At 45.5% G+C, this 19,608-nt stretch overlaps 2 protein-coding genes across 3 annotated transcripts in view; one reads left to right on the top strand and one right to left on the bottom strand.

The window, feature by feature from the left end:
* Positions 1-19,608, top strand: part of birc6 (baculoviral IAP repeat containing 6) — a 120,641-nt gene that overhangs the window by 68,543 nt on the left and 32,490 nt on the right. For both annotated transcript variants that reach the window (XM_079248618.1, XM_079248617.1), the window contains exons 60-64: positions 3,085-3,284; positions 3,784-4,117; positions 4,198-4,415; positions 6,242-6,406; positions 7,805-7,976. In XM_079248618.1, coding sequence (XP_079104744.1) covers positions 3,085-3,284; positions 3,784-4,117; positions 4,198-4,415; positions 6,242-6,406; positions 7,805-7,976 — 1,089 coding nt within the window. The remainder of the gene's footprint in view (positions 1-3,084; positions 3,285-3,783; positions 4,118-4,197; positions 4,416-6,241; positions 6,407-7,804; positions 7,977-19,608) is intronic.
* Positions 13,819-13,968, bottom strand: LOC306762517 (protein TUNAR-like; the record flags this gene model as incomplete). The annotated part of the gene is made up of 1 exon (XM_079249024.1): positions 13,819-13,968. The coding sequence occupies one exon, from the start codon at positions 13,966-13,968 to the stop codon at positions 13,819-13,821; it is 150 nt and encodes a 49-aa protein (XP_079105150.1).

The raw sequence follows: 19,608 nt of genomic DNA, 5'->3' as shown, positions 1-19,608 counted from the left end.
CTTTAATTCGATCCGAACGTTTTGATTGATCAGAGTTTTTACAGATTTACAGTAAACTGAGGGGTCTAACTATATTTCTCATTGTCCATGATTACAGAATATATAGACTACTATAAGGACGAGGAACAACTTCACCCAGAGTAAAATAAATGTCTCTGAGCAACATTACCTGTTACACAGGCAGCTGTTTATTTTTACCTCCCTTAATGGGAGGTATGAATATATTTGAGGACAACTTTCTATATGTGATCAGTTTGACACATTGATCAGAGCTTCCAGACCACATGGATGCAGAAAGCAGTAGACGTTTAATCCCAGCTCTCTGAAAGTGGAACACCCATCATGATCAGAGTAACTTTTCCAGATTTTAACTGTACATAAATGTACATTTTCACATGTGTGCACCTGAACTGACTCACCTCATCACACACACAGAGGTCACACCGGTCAGGTGAGATGGATAGAAGTTATCCGTGTTAATCTGGTTGCTCGCGGATCCGCTGGATCCAGCTGCCTCATTTGAGAAACAGTGATTTAGAGCACTTTGAAGAAAGCAGCGGTGTTTACTGTCTTCCAGTTTCCTGATTGGATGGAGTTGTACTTTAGTGGGACCTCGGCTCTCGTCACCTGGGCTGAAAAGGAAAAAGGCTTTGAAGTGTAAAATCTGATGGAGTGGTTGGAGCCCAGTCTCCGCTCTGCCTGCCAGGGAATTACAGCTGTTTGATCTTCACAGCTTCTCTCTCCAGATAAACTCAGGATGCTCCCCTGCATGCCGCTCGGTGCAACCGCTTTCCTGCATCTGTCTTAGTTAGACCGGCGGTGGTGAAGGACGGCTTCTGGCAGGAATAGAACTGCTGACGCCTCCGACCTCCAACTCCACCCCTCCGGTCCGAAGAGGGGGTGACTGCTGTTAGATTCTGCAGACTCATGGGTCGCTGCAAGGTCAAATTAATCTTTAATATCAAGCTCCAGGTTTGATCACATCAGCAGAAATGTTCAGATACATCTCGTCTGTTCTTCACATCCATATTGAACTGTTTTACCTTGTCAGAGTCACCAGCTTAGGGACGCATTCAGAGTGCGAACATGTCCTTTTCCCCACTTTAAGTACTTCCTGCAGATCAGAGTTCAGATGAGTGGAGCTTAAATCCTCGGCCGATATCGTTGATATTTATGAGAAGTGCATCCAGACGCTGGTTCACTTCCCTGACTGGATTTAAATCCTGAGGAAAGATGGTGACATTTAGGCTCCATTATGTTGTCTTTATGACTTAACAGGCTTCAGGAATCGGCTCTGAATCCTCCCGTCCTCCTCTGGTGTTGGCATTCCTCAGAAATGAGTTTGCCATTTCCCTTCAAACGATCATGAATAAACTCCTCCGTTATGTGATGTAGGCAATGCCCGGACTCGCCAGGACTCCATGGGGTCAGTCATTGTCTTTATTAAAGCCACATATCTCTCCTCTCCTCCAGCAGAGTCCCGCTCAAACGGTGGGCTCCAAAATCTCCTGTCTCCTTCAAGCAGTCGGTATTGGTAGATGGCAGAGATTGTGGTGCATGAGCGGGATCATCACGTACTGTTCGGAAAGTAAAAACAATCCTTTCAAGCAGTATTCTGACCCTGACGGGGGGTCAGGTTTGCAATGAGTCTTCCATCAGCATCTTTCTGGACTGATTATTGATGACCAAAAGGTATGAACAGGTCCGATAGAACCGGACTAATCTCTACAATCTTTATTCGCTGGTAAACTGTTTGTGTTGCTCGGATACATGCTTATGATAACACCAAAGTTATCTGCAGTCGGGTTTCACCAAACAAAAAGTCCAGGTTCTCAGGACCGACCGCTGCAGAAACATGTAGCTCTCTTCGCTCTGTGTTTATATGATCAACCATCCGGTCCATATGTGGCTCAGTGGGCCCAGACCAGAACCCTGAGGAGCACCAAAAAACAAGAGGTTGAGATGGTTATATTAGATGTAAAGCAGTTACTAAGAAAAAGCTTCCAGAAAGCTGACAGAAGCAAACAATCTGCCATCCAGTCCTTATGTGGCTCAGTGGGCCCAGAACAGAACCCTGAGGAACACCAAGAGACGAGAAGTTGAGATGGTGACATCAGATGTAAAACAGTTATTAAGATAAAAACTGACAGAAGCATTTGAGATCAGTTTCTGAGATGCTCACCCTCTGGATCCGGATCTGCTGGATCTGGAAGAGTTTGGTAGCTCTGAAGAAAGCTGTTTCTGCGAGATGCGAAGGAAATCCAGACTGCAACACGTCAAGCACGCATCCCAAGCCTCATCCACCTCTTGGTAGCATTTATGTCGCGTTTAGAGTTTCTGTTTGATTCTGAAAGGGAAAAAATGGAACAACCTGCTCAAACTGCTTCCCAGACGAGTTTTTCCCCCTCCTGACAACAGCACGATTCAGCAACCCTGCTTGGAAGCTCAGACACAATCCTACTCCCAGCAATCCCAGTGACTTTTTAATTCATCCCCTAGACAGTGTGGGGGAGGGGACATCCTGATAGCAGGACTTTCTGTGGCTCTCTGAACACGTTCTGCTGAAGCTTTGTCCTTTTGCCTCAGTCGTCCTGTCTGACCACAAAGTCAAGTTTTAACTGTAAACAAGGACATGAAGATGAGGATCATAGTCTCCTTTGTGACGATGACGCTGCTCATCTGCACCGCAGCAAACACCCAGGCCTCCTGGTGGATAGATGGAGGCTGGAGTTAACTGCTCCGTCTTCTTCTCTTGGTGTTAAATGTGTAGCAGGAAGTAAGCCGACCTCCACATGGAGTCTGTGTCACTGCCACGCAGTTTGACAAGAAAAAATGTCAGCAAATGTTTGGTTCCCATAGTTACCGAGGAGTTGGATGGATGGTTTCTGATTGGACAGCAACTTCGTCCATCTACGGACGCTAGCTGCTCTTCAGCGTGAAGTCAGCTGTCTGACCCATACCATGAAGAATATCGACTTTTCTCTTCAGTGAGCAGATGTAGCGTTACAGATGTGGTACTTCCAGATGTTGCGCGCGCGCACACACACACACACTCTACAGCTCCTGTCTTTGCTTTGGTTTCAGTGGATCACTGCGACATGCTGAACAGCTGTCCTGAGGACGAGCCCATGATGGCTGGCGAGGAGTGTGTGGACGCTGCCACGGACGAGTCCCTGCTGGAGACCAACCCTATCCAGTCGCCACTGCAGGTCTTCGCCGGCATGGGCGGCCTGGCCCTCATCGCGGAGAGGCTGCCGATGCTTTACCCCGACGTCATTCAGCAGGTGACTGATGCATCTGGGAAATAGCTTCAGCGTATTCATCTCCAGTAGGCCAGACCAGTATGATACCACAATAACCTTTAAAAACCTCCCAGTAGATCTTTTTTAGCACGTTGAAGTACGACTACATTTAATCTTTTATCCTTTTAGTAAATATAGCAGATTTCTTTAACTGCGTTCTCATTGGTGCCATTAGAGGGCGCTGTATTGTCACCTGGGCAGGTGACGCATGTAGGGGGAATGTGTCACTGCTTTGGTAGATGTTTGGCCCAGAAGGGCAAAAGGTTTTTGACCGCAGGGCGCGAGTAAACGAGTATATGCCACAAGATATTTGCAAAAGGAATAATGATGGATGGATCTGAAATTAATTATCTGAATGGAAGTCAATCACGTGAAGCGGCGCGTCAAACCAAGATATCTCAGTAGCTTAGTTTAGACTTCACTCCTTCAGTGACATTCTGAACATTTTAATGGGACTGTTGACCTCTGACCTCTTCCTCAGGTCAGCGCCCCGGTGGTGCCGTCCGCCACGCAGGAGAAGCCCAAAGACAGCGACCAGTTCGAATGGGTGACGATCGAACAGTCCGGTGAGCTGGTGTACGAGGCGCCGGAGTCCATCGCTGCCGAGGCGCCGCCCGTCAACAAGCAGCAGTCGCAGTCCTCTACGTCGTCATCCTCCTCGGTGCAGACCATGTCTCCGATCCCCGCCCACTCGTTGGCGGCGTTCGGCCTGTTCCTGCGCCTGCCGGGGTACGCTGAGGTGCTGCTGAAGGAGAGGAAGCACGCCCAGTGTCTGCTGCGCCTGGTGCTGGGCGTCACGGACGACGGCGAAGGCAGTAAGTCTGGAAAGCTTTGCATCCCGCCGACGCAAACACGGCGACAGACGTGAACACGTGTGTTCTGACCGCCTCCTCAGGTCACATCCTGCAGTCTCCGTCTGCCAACGTGTTGCCCACGCTGCCGTTCCACGTCCTCCGCGCGCTCTTCAGCAGCACCCCTCTGACCACCGACGACGGCGTGCTGCTGCGCCGCATGGCTCTGGAGATCGGCGCCATCCACCTCATCCTGGCCTGCCTGTCGGCGCTCAGCCACCACGCCCCTCGAAACCCCAACGCCAACAGCAGCGTTTCTGAGGTACGGGTGTGAACAAGTGTGAGCTGCCGTGTGTCTGAATGAGGCCGCAGTAACACGGAAATCAGCGTGACCTTTCACTGAACCTCCAAATGCCACCACCGGAGCAGATTAGTGCCACGTGCAGACGTCTGCAGAGGGTTCCGGATTAACCCTGAGCTGGTGTCCTGTCTGTCTTCCCGCTGCTGGCTGCCTGAGGGATGGCTCTGGCGCCAGCACTAATAGAGAAACTAAGGGAGGAGATCATTGTCATTATGGATGGCTGCGCCACGCTGGCCTTTATTCAAGGCTTTTTCTCTCTTTTTTCCGCACGTCCTGCACCTCTCCTTGGACTGTGAGCCCTGACAGATGGCTTAATTGTTCATTCTGAAGTAAAATAAGCAAATGAGGTTTTGGAGAGAATGAGGGGAGTGTCAGACGTGTCCTCTGTCTTATTGACGTCCTCAGGGAAAGAGGTGGAGGGAGGGAGTTATTCATGGTCTCAGACTGAACAAGACGTACCTGAAGTGTCCGCTCATTTGTCAAAGTAACACTTAATACACAGAACAGCAGAGCAGGTTTAGAGACACGTTCTCAGGCCAAAGATTTTAGAGAAATTTATGCTCAGCGTCCACTTCATCAGGTCCTATTCGTAGTACCGTGTCGGGCCTCTTTTTTAGTTTGTTGTGTTAAAGATTGATTAAAGTGGTGGAAACATTCCTCAGAGCTTTAGGTCCTTGTTAACATAAAGCATCACACAGTTGCTGCACATCATGATGAGAATCTCCCGTTCCACCTCATCCCAAAGCTGCTCTGTTGGATGTAGATCTGGTGACTGTGGAGGCCGTTGGAGGACAGTGAACTCATCGTCATGGTGGAGATGATGTGAGCTTTGTGACATGGTGCATCATCCTGCTGGAAGTTTCCATCAGAAGATGCTACACTGTGCTCAGAAAGGGATGGACATGGTCAGCCAGTAGGCTGTGGAGGTTAAACCATGTCATACTGGTACTGAGACCAAAGTGGTAATAGAAAATATTCTCCCCCACACCATTAAAGCTGCATCAGACTGAAGCGTTGATCCAAGATGGATCCATGTTGTCATGAGGATGCTGATCCTACCACGTGAATGTGGAGCTGAACTGGAGACTCATCAGACCAGCAACGTTTCTCCATCTTCTATTGTCCAGTTCTGGTGAGTCTGTGTGAATTGTAGCCTCAGTTTCCAGTTCTTACTGACAGGAGGGAACCCGGTGTGGTCTTCTGCTGCTGGAGACCATCTGCTTCCAGGCTGGACGTCTTGTGTGTTCAGAGAGGATGGAACCAGTGCTTGTGTGACTTCCTGTTGTCTTTCCATTATCTCCAACCAGTCTGACCAGTCTCCTCTGACATCAACCAGACATTCTGGTCCAGACAACTGCTGACTGGACATTTTCTCTCCTTCAGACCTTCTCTGTTAACACTGGAGATGGTTGTGTTTTAACAACAACCACGCTGCAGTTAAATGTCTCTCCTATCTGGTCCTGATGCTCAGTTTGAACCTCACCATATCCACATGACTACATGTGTGATCTCTCATTGATTGCCTTAGATAACAGGAAGTAGAACATGTGGACCTGATGAAATGGACAATGACCTTTTGAGTCATTGAGCTTATTACCCTTTAGACTATTTTTCTCTCATTCGGGTGCAAGTTCTGAACAATGTCTCACATTTAGTTCCTTTAGATGCAAAACTGACTTTGATGCTGAATTTTACCAATTGTACCTGAAGGGGATTAAATGGTCTGTTTGAACAGAAATATCACTTATGATGATCAGTGAACCTGTAGTGAGTTTGTGTGTTTGCAGCCACAGATGTCCAGTTGTCATGGTGGGGGGACCAGTGAGGAGCAGCAGCTGTACTGGGCTAAAGGAACTGGTTTTGGCACCGGTTCTACAGCCTCCGGCTGGGATGTAGAACAGGCTCTTACCAAACAACGGCTGGAGGAAGAGCACGTCACCTGTTTGCTTCAGGTAATCCTACCAGTCTGTGACATCATCAACACACCTTTTCTCTCAGAGCAGGTATGGTGGCTTCATTAAAACTATGCTCCATGTAATCGTAGTAAAAACACGGAGGACTGTGTCACATTTCTAGACTGAATTTTATAACGAGTCCCAGAAGTTTGTCAAAGTGTCTGAAAAAGAACCAACATCGGCTGTTCTTGCGCAAATTCACTACGTAAAGACTATAGATGATCTGCATACAGCTGGCTGAGTCAGCCAAAACAGCCCCTAATTTCTAGCGTAAATATGACGAGCATATAACAAATGTAAATATGGAAATGAGCGGAACGTGGAAATGAGTGGAACGTGGAAACGAGCGTAAATATGGAAATGAGCGGAACATGGAAATGAGTGGAACGTGGAAACGAGCGTAAATATGGAAACGAGTGGAACGTGGAAACGAGCGTAAATATGGAAACGAGTGCAACGTGGAAACAAGCGTAAATATGGAAACGAGCGTAAATATAGAAACGAGCGCAAGGTGGAAACGAGCGCAAGGTGGAAACGAGCGCAAGGTGGAAACGAGCGCAAGGTGGAAACGAGCGCAAGGTGGAAACGAGCGTAAATATGGAAACGAGCGCGAAGACGTGGAAACGAGCGCGAAGACGTGGAAACGAGCGCGAAGACGTGGAAACGAGCGCGAAGACGTGGAAACGAGCGCGAAGACGTGGAAACGAGCGCGAAGACGTGGAAACGAGCGCGAAGATGTGGAAACGAGCGTGAATATGGAAACGAGCGCAACGTGGAAGCGAGCGCAACGTGGAAACGAGCGTGAATATGGAAACGAGCGCAACGTGGAAACGAGCGTGAATATGGAAACGAGCGCGAAGACGTGGAAACGAGCGCGAAGACGTGGAAACGAGCGCGAAGACGTGGAAACGAGCGTGAATATGGAAACGAGCGCAACGTGGAAGCGAGCGCGACGTGGAAACGAGCGTGAATATGGAAACGAGCGCAACGTGGAAGCGAGCGCAACGTGGAAACGAGCGTGAATATGGAAACGAGCGCGAAGACGTGGAAACGAGCGTGAATATGGAAACGAGCGCAACGTGGAAGCGAGCGCAAGCGTCGAAACGAGCGTAATTACTGGGGAAAGCTGATCCCGGCCTGTTTAGATGACGTCACTCCGACAATACATATCTAACTCTAATCCAGCTTTTATATACAGCCAGATAAAAACCTAAATTAGTGATGATAATAAATTCTTTACGTTCACACGAGCAGACTCGATGGTAACCTGCTTCCATGAGGCGAAATAATCCCCTAACCTTAGTCTGGTTCTGCCCCAGTCTCCTCCCTGGCAGATCTGCCTCCACAGATTGAGCAACCAGGTGTGTAGTGATGTAAAGGTGTTGTGTTTGGCAGGTGCTGGCCAGCTACATCAACCCAGCAGGCTCGAGCGGCTGCCACAGCGGTGATGCCTCGTCTGCAGACAGTAGGACTCAAAACAGCTCCGCTCTGCCAGCCGTCCTGCAGGAGCTGCTGAGCCAGTCCTGCCTCATCCCCGCCATGTCCTCCTACCTACGCAATGACTCAGGTAGGTCCCACATCTTCACCTTCACACGAGTGGACTCTATTGTAAACAAACGCCCCCCACATTGCAGGGCGTTTGTTGCAGCTTCAGCTTTTTTTTTTTTTTTTAACCTGAAAACAGCTTAACCAGCAGAACAAACTGGAAAAAGATTCGACTTTCCACGTCAGACACAGCTTCATAAAACACCACAAACGCTTCTGAGCACAGAAAACATGAGCTGGGACTCCTTCAGCTTTTCCTCATTCTCAGTCCAAAGACAGGACGTCTCTGAGCGCAGACAGGCATCCTCTTCCACCTGATCATTTTTTAAATGGGAGTTTTTATAAAACAAATGTTTTGATTCTTTTATACTAAATAAGGTTTCATTAAATGTGCCAGTTGGCTTTTTTTTTTTTAATTTAAGTTTTCAATGTGCAACGTTGCTGCAAAAACAAAGAAAACAAAGCATATTTGTAGTTTTTTTTTTCCAGAAGAAGAAACAAATGAGTTTTCACAGTGATTAATGTCTAAAAGAAGCATTTCTAGACTTTATTATGTCAGATTATCTGGAGTTAAACGACAGTGACGACATTCATTCCTCTAATTTATGGGACAGAAGTTTGATGAGACAGACTTAAATAATTCTCCCCCTCATCTCTGAACTTCAGAAGCATCCCTCCTCAGGGCACCAGCCATCAGCTTCGTTGTTTCTAAAGCTTTAAGTTCCTACTTTCAGCTTCTCTCCTCGTCTTTACAGTCTCCAGGAACAAAGTGCAGCTTTTTGTTTGGTTGAGAATGATCTGCTGTCATCAGGGGTGCGACAGCTTGTCAAATCCCCGGTCAGAGCAACGTTTTCAGAGATGCAGAAGCGGCATTCAGCTGCTTTATCCCTCTGATGCAGCGGTGGAACTTCAGAAATGTACCAGGCTTCTCTCCTTCTGCCAGTGTTCACACACAGGACAGGAACCAGTTTGGCAACGATGGGTTGTTTTCTGGCTGCTGGAGTGGGTGCAGCGTGGTCTTCCTCTGGTTCTGGTTTATTCAGGGTGCATGTGGTGGAGGTGCTGACAGCAGATGGAGCTGCAGGTTCTTAAACCGAAGCTGAGCTTGCCTTTGTCTTTTAGATCACACTCAGCAGTTTGAAACCAGCCAAATTACTCTTTTTTTTTTTTTTTTTTTTTTTTTTTCTGAACATGCGAGCACCCCCTCTCTGCCCGCCTCCCTCTCTGCTGTTGGGTGATATTATCAGTGTGTTTTGCACACGTTTCCTTGTTGCTGTGTTCATTCAGACCTGCAGTAGAGCTCAGTGGGCTGCAGCACCGCCATGATCGGGTCAGTCCAGCACTTCTGTCTGGTCTCAGCTTGTCGGAGGACTCGCTGCGTATTCGTGCTAGATTCAGTCTTTGCATTCTGCAGCATGTTGTCGCTTCAGGAGGCTCCCTCTGAAAGTCATTTTCACTCTTGAGTAATGATGTGAGTGTCGTAACAAACCACCAGAAACGCTTCAGATTGGAGGTTTTGTGTGTAAACGGGAAGAATGAAGCTCCAGAATGTGTTTCCTGGCACATTGTGTGTTGTGGCTTATCAGCCCGGAGCAGGTACAGCTGCGTGTCGCAGGCATATGCAGGCTGTGTGGATGCTGGTGTTTGCCAATGCGCCGCTGGTCTCATAATTAAATCATGGCTGATTAAAATAAAAAAAAAAAAAAAACACTGTTAGCATTTGTAATTGCTCCTCATTATCTGGTGGACGCCACTGACCCACCTACATGCACGCGAATCAGCACGTTTTATGTGTTCACACATATTTAAACTGGTTTTTCCTATTAAAACTGGTGTAAATGGTGCTAACTGGTCACACATGGATGTTGAGGCCATGCTGTGTCCCATCAGATGGAAACTCCACCACCTTCTGTAGGTTCCTCCAGCTGCTGCCTCTTCATTATGTTGTCAGGCTACGTTGCTCCAGTGTCACACTTGGCTGCTGCCGGTGGAAGCTTCACCCAGCATGTAGAGTCGAGCATGTTGTTGGAAAAGATGTCACAGAATCCCTCTGGGTGGTATCATGAGGACTGTAATCCATAGACGGCTGTCATGGCGTGATGTCTGTGCTTTCAGGCAACACGTTGGGAACGCTGAAACCTTCGTTCTTGTTAAATCCTCTCTGTCGGCATCACTTACTGACCTATCCCTTCCAACACCGAGAGGATATGCATCGTGTGCATGTCATCTTCCATGTCATGGCAGCAATGTTAAAAAGGAACTAAAACATTTTTGGTGTCTTTCTATAAATTTGGTATAACATATAATCTTATATATATAACATATATATAATATTTAATAACAGCTTTTCATCAGCTTCTTATGGAGGTGCCCGTCTGCTAAAATTAGCATTCATTCACAAGCTCTCATTTGTCTTTTCATGACATTCACCACATGCTTCGTTGTTATTTAAGCTTCAGCTTCACCCTCCGTTTGGTTTTTGTCTTCTACCTGTGAAACTCAGGTAGGACCCGAGGTCTTCAGGAGACAAATGGAGCTTTTAACATGCAGGCCGAGACTTTGCACTCGTTCAATTTCGTTACATTAAAATGAAGAAATAAGATAAAATGAGATTAAATTAAATAAAGAGATTGAATGGAGAAAAATGAGGGGAAAATAGGACAAAAACAACCTTCCAAGAGGAGTTGTGGTGACAAATTGTTAGAATGTTGTTGGTGTAGCGCAGAGGGACACATTGAAGTCTTCAGACATTGCAGTAATTTCCTTAGGTTGCTGTTTGTAGTGTCACCAGGTATGATATAAACCGCTACCAGAGAAGCACAGGTAAACGGTTGGTAAGTAATATGGAGGAAAGCTCAGCGCTACAGTTCAGTGTTAAGTGTGCAGATTTGTTGGAGGTATTGCAACATTTCTACCTCTCAGCTTTCATCGGACTCTGTGAAACACATTACTCGGTTTCCTTGTTCGCATGACGTTTTCTAGCAACCTCCCATTTGCAGAAATGGTTTAAATGTCGACACATTTCGCTTGAGTCAGAGCTCTGGTGAGTTTCCGGACCAGATGTTGACCGGTTCTGCTGTGATCTGGTTCTGTGGTGGCCAACAACACACACATTGCATCGCCACGGTGGAAATCTCTGGGTTTCTGTTTGCATCCTCAGACAGCATCATAGTTTCTCCTCTTCAGCTGCAGCTCTGAGCAGGACTTTCTCTCAATCCTCACATGGTTCAGTCTCTTCTTTCCTCCTCCTGCTGTTGCCTAGCAACCTGTGATCATTTTTTCCTCTTAGCCTAATTGTCTCCTTACTCCATTTTCCTGTATTTTGTTTTACAAACTATAATTAGTGTTTTCCAGGCACCCGCAGAGTCTGACCATCAGTCCACATTCAAATTACCATCTTGTTTTTGTACATTCATATGCAAATGAAGATAAATCTTCGATAAGATTGTATTATTTAGCAGAGGAGACGGTGGATAGTGGCCAACTTTAATTGGCTATTTGCTTTTTACTGCTCCAGACTAATGTCTAACAGATCAGCCCTTCTTGGGACTGTAACAGTGTCGATCCAGCTGTTAGATCTTCATTCCTCTCACCAGTCCAGTCAGCCCAGAATATTTCTCCACTTTGATCATTAGTCTTTGCAAAGCCTTCAGGGATGCTTCACGAGGACAGCAGACTAATCTAAGCCACTTTCGGCGTGTTTAGAGCAGTTAAGTATATGCAGATAAAACCACGTGTGTTTTCATTTTGTTCCATCATTCAAGCTAGGTGGTCTCGACCGCGATGCTGGACTGTAATCAGAAAATGTTGGAGACTGGTTTGCGATTATTCGCCACTACAGATCCAGTCAAGACCATTTAGCTCAAAAGGCAAGACGTGTGTGTGTGTGTGTGTGTTGGGGGGGGGGGGGGGGGGGGGGGGGGCAGTCAGTTCTGTGTAAAAGCCTCCGTTTGTCCTCTGTATTATTTACAACTCCAGTGGATTTCACTTCCAGTTTGACAGAAGTGTGTGAGGTCTTCCACAGAAAACAATTTTAACATCTAAACTGGAATCCATTCACCTTGAGAAACAGGTCTATAATCTGAATCTGGACCTGGTAAACCTAAACAAACCAAACGCAACAGCTTCAACCATGTGGATCTGCTGTTTGTCCCAACTTTGATTCTGTTACTGGTGACTTTCGTCACATTTTCAGTCCAACTCTTGGATCGCTGTGGGCCGATTGATTATTTAATCTATGCAACACATGCCAATTCATTTCCAAATCGTAAATGTACTAAAACTATTGTTTTTTAATAATAATTAAATGGCAGAACCACAGTTGTAAAGTGTGGCAGGAAGCTGGACGTCGCTTGGGACACTTTAAGGAGACGGAGCAGTAAACAGAGATAGCAGGAAGCCAGCAGCTAGCCTTGCAGCCACTGTTTCAAACTGAGATTTACTGATCAACTTTGAAGGCCAGCATTTGGAAACAACTTGGTTTTTATGGACATGAGAAATGACAAAGTCTGGACAAGACTTACTGCATATGTAAGTTGATTAAATCCAAATAAAATCTAATAGTAACACTACGAACATGCGACAGCAGCTCTGTTCCAGCCCAGTCAGAGAAGCTCCTTGTTCCCAACTATTGTAAACACATTTTTCCTGTAGATTCATTGAAACATTGAAAGTTTGTATGAAAAATATGTTTGATATAGTTATGGTTCCATGTAAACAAAAGATAGTGCAGATAAATTTTAGTTACTTGAATTAGTGTATCCTGTTCGCTTATCAAATGTAAAGCTGTACCGCTGCATGTGGCTCTCCATTTCCTCTTTTCCATGAATGCAGAAATGATTTCTGAAGATTTGGCTTCGATGAACTGTTGATACGTTTCCATGCTGGCAAAACATCCAACATATAAACGAATAAAGGCAATAAACTATCGTTGGGATGTGTTCCCGTCACACAACCTGTAGTTTCCTCACAGATGAAGTTCAAGGCTGCTCTTGGGTTTAGATACGAACTGTCACACAGTACATCTCAACTTTATTCAAATATTTGTAAAAAGCATTTTGATTACAGAGAAAAGGATTGCTGACACTACCCTGAAATAAACACAGATAAATGAAGTAACGCACCCCCCACCACCACCCTTCATGAATGAAGCAGAAAGTTCTCCCAGTTTCATGTTCAGTAAATCAGCCACATTGTTTAATCACAAGCTGGTCCTGGTCCAGGATTCCTGGAATACACCTCTTTACTATCAACAATATCTCCATAATTTCATTTACTCCCTTTGAGGGAGTGTTTTAGAGCTCCATCCCCAGTGCAGCGTTGGGTTGTATCCTGTTTTGTCTTACTCAGGAACACCTTAATGCTTGTTGGGACACGGGAGGACTCTCAGACGGGTGCATGGTCTCGCTGCTACAGGAAGGTTGTTCAAGGTCCCCTAAATCTCTGCGGTTCTGGCCCTGCAGGCTGATTAGTGGCCAACATTGTCCCCAGAGCATTTCCAATCCCACTTTTTACAAGCTTCATTGTTAATCACATCACGTAGAAGTAGTAACGGCATTCCCATCACCTTAACACTTAAACCACAGTAAATTAGTCTCAACCCAAAGACGTCATCCTTCCTGTTGGTCCAACAGTCCAAAGAAAAGCTTGTATTTCCTGTCAGGGATGTGGCCAGTTTCCATCTGGCCCTTTGTTATCTCCCTGGAACGTAGCTATGATCTGGCAATATGGCTTCTTCCTCATCCTCACTCACTCTGTCCACCATCCTCCTCCTCTCTGTGGGGTAGATGTTCATGTCCAGCCCCGTCCCCAGTGCTCCATTCCAAGTCTTCCCTGATGGCAGGGTTTAGCTCCAACTGTGGGCGTCACAGTGTGGTGTAGATGTAAACAAAAACAATCACAAAGAGGTTAAGGAACGTGCCGATGATGCCCAACAAGGCTAAGATGGACTCTTCTTGCTCCTCCTTGGCTTCCAGCGCCCGTACATCATCAAGGGTTATGACGGTGGTGCCCATTATCCTGGTTCTCACCTAACCTGGCAACGGGACATTTATCTGGAAAAGAAAGAGTCCATGTTAGATAGACGTGTTCATGTTTCTTCCACAACGAAGAGCTGCTTCTTTTGTCTTCTCTCCGTTAGTTTCTGCACAACTACCCAGCTCATGAAGCGGTGGGTGTAGCGAGCCCACTGCTAACAAACGGCAGCAACACTGAGAGATAAGATAGAAGATGAGCTAAGACTCCTGCTCTGCATTCAAACTGTTAAAATACCAGCAGAGACAATCAGTAGCATTTCCTCAGCTCTAAAGAAAGCGTAGTTTAATTTAGAGCTCCCTACAGCCACTCAGTACGACATAGTTCTGATGGATGAAGATGGATGAAAAAAGTTGTAAAATGCACACAATTCACCCAAAACATTCCAGATTAAACCAAAATAGTGACAATGACTTTATGAATCTGAGGCATGTCCATATGTTCCTTGAGCATGCCAAAAGTCATGTGACCATACCAACTGGAGCCTTCTTACATCAGACCCAAGAGGACTGACTTTTAGTAGTCTACGTTGCAGTTTCATGAATAAAGTAACAAACTACTCCTGGTATAGGGAGCTTTTTCCTAGTTTTCCTCTTTATAAAACAGATTTTTTAGAGAAGCTTTTATTTCAAATTTAAGTGAGACCATAAACTCATGTTACTAGAATCAAAGTAAATTTATTTATAACTTATATTTATAACAAAAAACAGAAACATGTCTTTATTAACTCATCAAACTCTGCTAGATGCCCAAGCACGAGCACTAAGGGCCTTTAGGATTCGAATCAGTCCGTTTGCTCGGAAAGTCCGCTTTGTTTGGGGAGATGTGAATGCGACAAACAAATTCTGCCTTGGATAAAACAAGCGGACTCGGTCTGCCTACAAACGCAGGTCTCGGCCCGTTTCAATCGGACCAAAAACAGGAAGCAGACTACAAAACAAGTCACTCCATGCAGTTGATGTAGCATTGCATTGTGGGTAAACAGTCCTCTGCTTTCTCTGTTATTCGTTCTTCAGTCAATGTTGCCGTGTATTTCTGCAGTATACTTGCATAAGACAACATAAAAACCCAAAACAGCCATAGTTTTGTCTCCATGTTTAACTTGCAGTATTCTTCTTCACGTCGGTCTTGTCCTCCCTTTTACTAAATACTAGCGCAGCGCTACATTTGGTGGGAATGGAGATAGATTATTTTAATGGTTTGGCTCAAACACAATCTCAGTCCGCATGGATACACCCCGCTACAACTGAGCCGAGTCCCCAATCGGACCGAGTCTAGCGGACTATCCTGATGTGAAAGCACTCTTAGAACATCAGTTTCTCAGGAACAGTAGTGTGTAACACTGTGGGGAAAATTGTGTTGCTAAACTTAACCTTTAGGTGATCTACAGACATTTTCCAGCCATTTATATCCAGTCCAGGAGGTTTACAATCCAGCCACAAAATGGAGTGATTATATGACTATATGGTAAATCCGCATGGATACATGACAACATTATTGTTTATCACATGTAATATTACAATCACTATCACTCCTATGTAGCTAATAGACCTTTATTTTGACCTGGAATTGTTGACAAAGCACTTACTGTCAAACCTTTTACCAATCAGAGAGCTGATATTGATGGTAATGTCCAATCAGGAGCACCCAAAGATGAACTAGTGAGAAGAAAGTTCTGTTTGTGTCTGAAAAATAATGATTGTCTATGCCTGGAATAAAGCCTACATGTTATTGAGGCATTGTGGTCCCAAAAAGCAGCTGGTTTGGAGCTGGTTTTGTAAGGATAGTCGGTAAATAGTAGCATTAATAACAATAAAAGTGTAAAAATGTACCGTAAATAGTTTCAGTTGTGTTTGTGTCGATGCAGATATCTTCTCCTGAAAGTCAAAACATGACAGAATGATGTGCAGATGAGAAAAGTCTTGGTGACTGTTGTTTTCTGTGTTATTTCTACAAAGTTCTGTTAGTTATAAATTGTGTTTTTTTCTCTTGGTTGGTCTTTATGCTGCTTTATCTGTTAATACATTCATTTTACATCCTTCTAGACAGCCGAGGCTGTTTTGAAAACATCATGTCTGCATGTTGACTGGATTTATAGTGTTAAACAAATCCGTGTTTTTTTTATGTAAAACGATCTGGAAACAGGAAAAAAAAGGCTTTTTTTAATTACTAGTTTTAAAGATTAAAGATAAGACATGGAGACATGACATCCGTGGAGCGGCGAAGCCCAGTTGACGCTTCTCCTCCACCAGCAGATGGCACTCGCTGGTCCATTGAAACACTTTGAAAACATTTTAAATGAATGAAGCGAAAAGTGAAGCAGTCATAATGTTAAAAATTTGAACGCTGAGTTTGAAAGGAGCTCAGAACAAGCCTGGACATCATTTGTCCATCAGTCATATTTACATAGAAAGTAGTTCCTGTAAACAAAACTCCAGCGTGTCAGTGAATAAGTGGGGCTCCCCCTCCCATTAAAATCTGATAACTGTCCATGAAATGAAACGTAAACAAAGGAAATGTCAGAAAGGGGCTTACCCGGAGGCGTTTCAGGTGTACGACATCATCCAGCATGCTGTTCAGGTCCTCATAGGAGGAATGTGGCTTTAAAGGCATCCTACATGTGGAGATCCAGGAGAAGAGGAGGGGGGGTGAGGTTGTAGTCACAGTCCTGGTGGTGCGAGCATCAAACAAAAGTGTTTGAGAGAGAGAGAAAAAGGCAGCGCACGTCTTTCTCAGTCTTACCGTCGACTGGATCACCTGTTAAGTTCAGCAGTCACCCCCTCCTCCAACCCAACTTTCCTTCTGATGAACTTCCCTCTTTGCTCAGTGATCAGGTTAAACACCATCCGTCTTTCCTTCCACTCCTCCACCTCCCTCTACTCCGTATCCTGAAATCTACACCCCTCCTCTGGCTCCTCAGCACACCTCCACCCCCTCTGGACTCCTCTCAGGATCAGAACGAGAGCATTTCAGAAAAGATTCGCTATTCAGAGCCGACGTCTGCGGGGGGGATGATCCCAGATCAGACCAATATTCCAGGGAAACGCTGAAAAATGTCCACGCAGTGGGAGGCTAATTGGCAGTCGCCGTGCCAACACAGATCTGCCCATGCCACCAGTGGTCCCCAGCACCAGTTAGTCACCGTGGGAGGACTGTGCATTGCATAACCAAGCAGAGCGATGGCGAGGAAGGGAGGACGGATCCTGATGGCCGTGGCAATGAAGGAGAGGAAGCATGAGTGCGGGAGAGGAAGGGGGGGGAAGACTGAGAGAGGAGGGAGGGGGAAATGATATCGCTCACGCTCACAGCTGTCTCCTCCCCTCCCACCGTTGCGGAGTGCACACACATGCAAACACAAAGGTTCCACATAAACAATAGCAAAAAAAAAAAGGAGGGTGGGGGTCCAAAAAGGAGTAACGTCAAGCTCCGCTGCACGGCACTCTGCTCCAGGTTCAGTCTAACATCAGCAGACCTGCAGGGAGGGAGGGCTGGAGGAGGAGCAGGCGGAGGAGGGGGGCTACAGTAAGAGGCGGCAGGGACATAATGGATGTGGCTGGGTGGAGGAGAAAGATTTGGGGGCTCAGTGAGAAGTGAAAACAAGATACCATGCCTGCAGATCTGTCCACTGTGTGCACCACTTCCACTGTGCTCTATCCTCCACTGCTTCATGAAATCCACATCCATACCTGCTGCTCAACAGGGTTTCCTTTCATTAGCAATGCTGATCTGAAGCCAGCCACTACTAAATCCTGAATCAGACTCGTTTGGAGTGGCGGGACGAGGTGGAATCGTGTCACCAGAGGGTGGCAGTACAGGAGGGTGGGTTCTAAGAGGGTCCAGTACCCCAACAGGATGAATTTGGTTAAAAATAATAGTAATGCTAAGAATAAACATTTTATTTTCTTACACTTTTCAAGATGTACAGATGTTTTACACAAAGGGAACCATGTTATAAAGTGCAGTATGTATTTGCAGTGGACTGAGTAACCAGGAACACCACAAACCTTCATCGTGTGATGACTGGATCCTGAATCCAGTCAGGTCAAGATATGTGATGTTGTGACTTACACACTTGGCGTATACCAGAATAATCCCGAGATAATGAGTGAATGAGACCTGTAGTGAAAAGAAACCTGTGCTCTGATAAGGTCAGAACCAGGAGGAAGAGTCTCTTACGTCAGGTTCACAGTGTCACCTCAGAGATTCCTGAAACAATAAATAATTGATTAGCAGAGGGACATTTTCAGAGTATAATTCAGGAAGGGTTATTGGTGTTGGGGCAGCTCGGTCAGATTAACATACCCCCATGGACGAAATAATCTGATATCCTGATTTCAGATCAAAGCTGAGGCCAACTGACTCAACATATCCCAGTGAGTATTAACTGGTCTAAACGGGGTATTGGATGAATGATCACTTTAAACCGCATGCTTTCTTCACACAGACGACAACATGACGCTTTTTTTTATCGCTAGTATTCCCAAATCCAGGATCTTTTCCTCATTGTTTGCATCCACCTGTGGTTTAGCCTGTTTAAACCATCAGAATGAGATATATCTGGCAGTAATATTAAACCAGGCCACTCATCTGATGGATTTATGTGCACTTCTGAAATATGATATCCAAAAGATTGTTGTCTGCATTAACCAGTGCATTATCTAATCTATTTTGGAGTATCTGTGTACCGTGACGCCAATTTCGGTAATTTTCTAAACATCCTTTGTTTGTTGAACATAGCAGTCCCCATGACCGTAGCATTAGCTGCTAATGTGAGAGCCCATTAGCTTAGCATTAGCTGCTAATGTGAGAGCCCATTAGCTTAGCATTAGCTGCTAATGTAAGAGCCTGCTGCCTTTCTATTAGCTGCTAATGTGAGAGCCCGCTGTCTTGGCATTAGCTGCTAATGTGAGAGCCCATGAGCTTAGCATTAACTGCTAATATAAAAGCCTGCTGTCTTGGCATTAGCTGCTAATGTGAGAGCCCATGATCTTAGCATTAACTGCTAATATAAAAGCCTGCTGTCTTGGCATTAGCTGCTAATGCGAGAGCCCATGATCTTAGCATTACCTGCTAATGAGAAAACCTATGATCTTAGCATTAGCTGCTTGTGCAAGAGCCTATGATCTTAGCATTAGCTGCTAATGTAAGAGCCTATGATCTTAGCGTTAGCTGCATTAGCTGCTAATGTAAGACCCTATGATCTTAGCATTAGCTGCTGATGTAAAAGCCTGCTGCCTTGGCATTAGCTGCTAACGTGAGACCTTACAATCTCAGCATTAGCTGCTAATGTTAGTTTGCTGCCTATGCATGTGACAGTCTGTGGTCCCAGTGTTAGCTGTAAATGTGAGAGGTAATATACTGATAAATAGTTGAGTCATTCCCAAAATTTGTCCCTTTTAAATCTCCAGTAGTAATGTCAAGCCCCGCCATCCCACTACCACACGCATTGATATTTAGTATTCTTCCCCTCTGGTGTCCAGAAACAAAGAAATTACGAGCGCTACTTCAGAATTTAGTATTGTCTTGGAGAGAGAAACTGAACCTGACAGAAGCGTTGAAGCTCTTTGCACATTTGCAGATGTAAACACATGAAGTAAATCAGATATACACATAGATCTACA

The sequence above is a fragment of the Telmatherina bonti genome (genome assembly GCF_933228915.1).
Source record: "Telmatherina bonti genome assembly, chromosome: 11".
Taxonomy (NCBI): domain Eukaryota; kingdom Metazoa; phylum Chordata; class Actinopteri; order Atheriniformes; family Telmatherinidae; genus Telmatherina; species Telmatherina bonti.
This window is presented reverse-complemented; position numbering and strand designations above follow the sequence as displayed.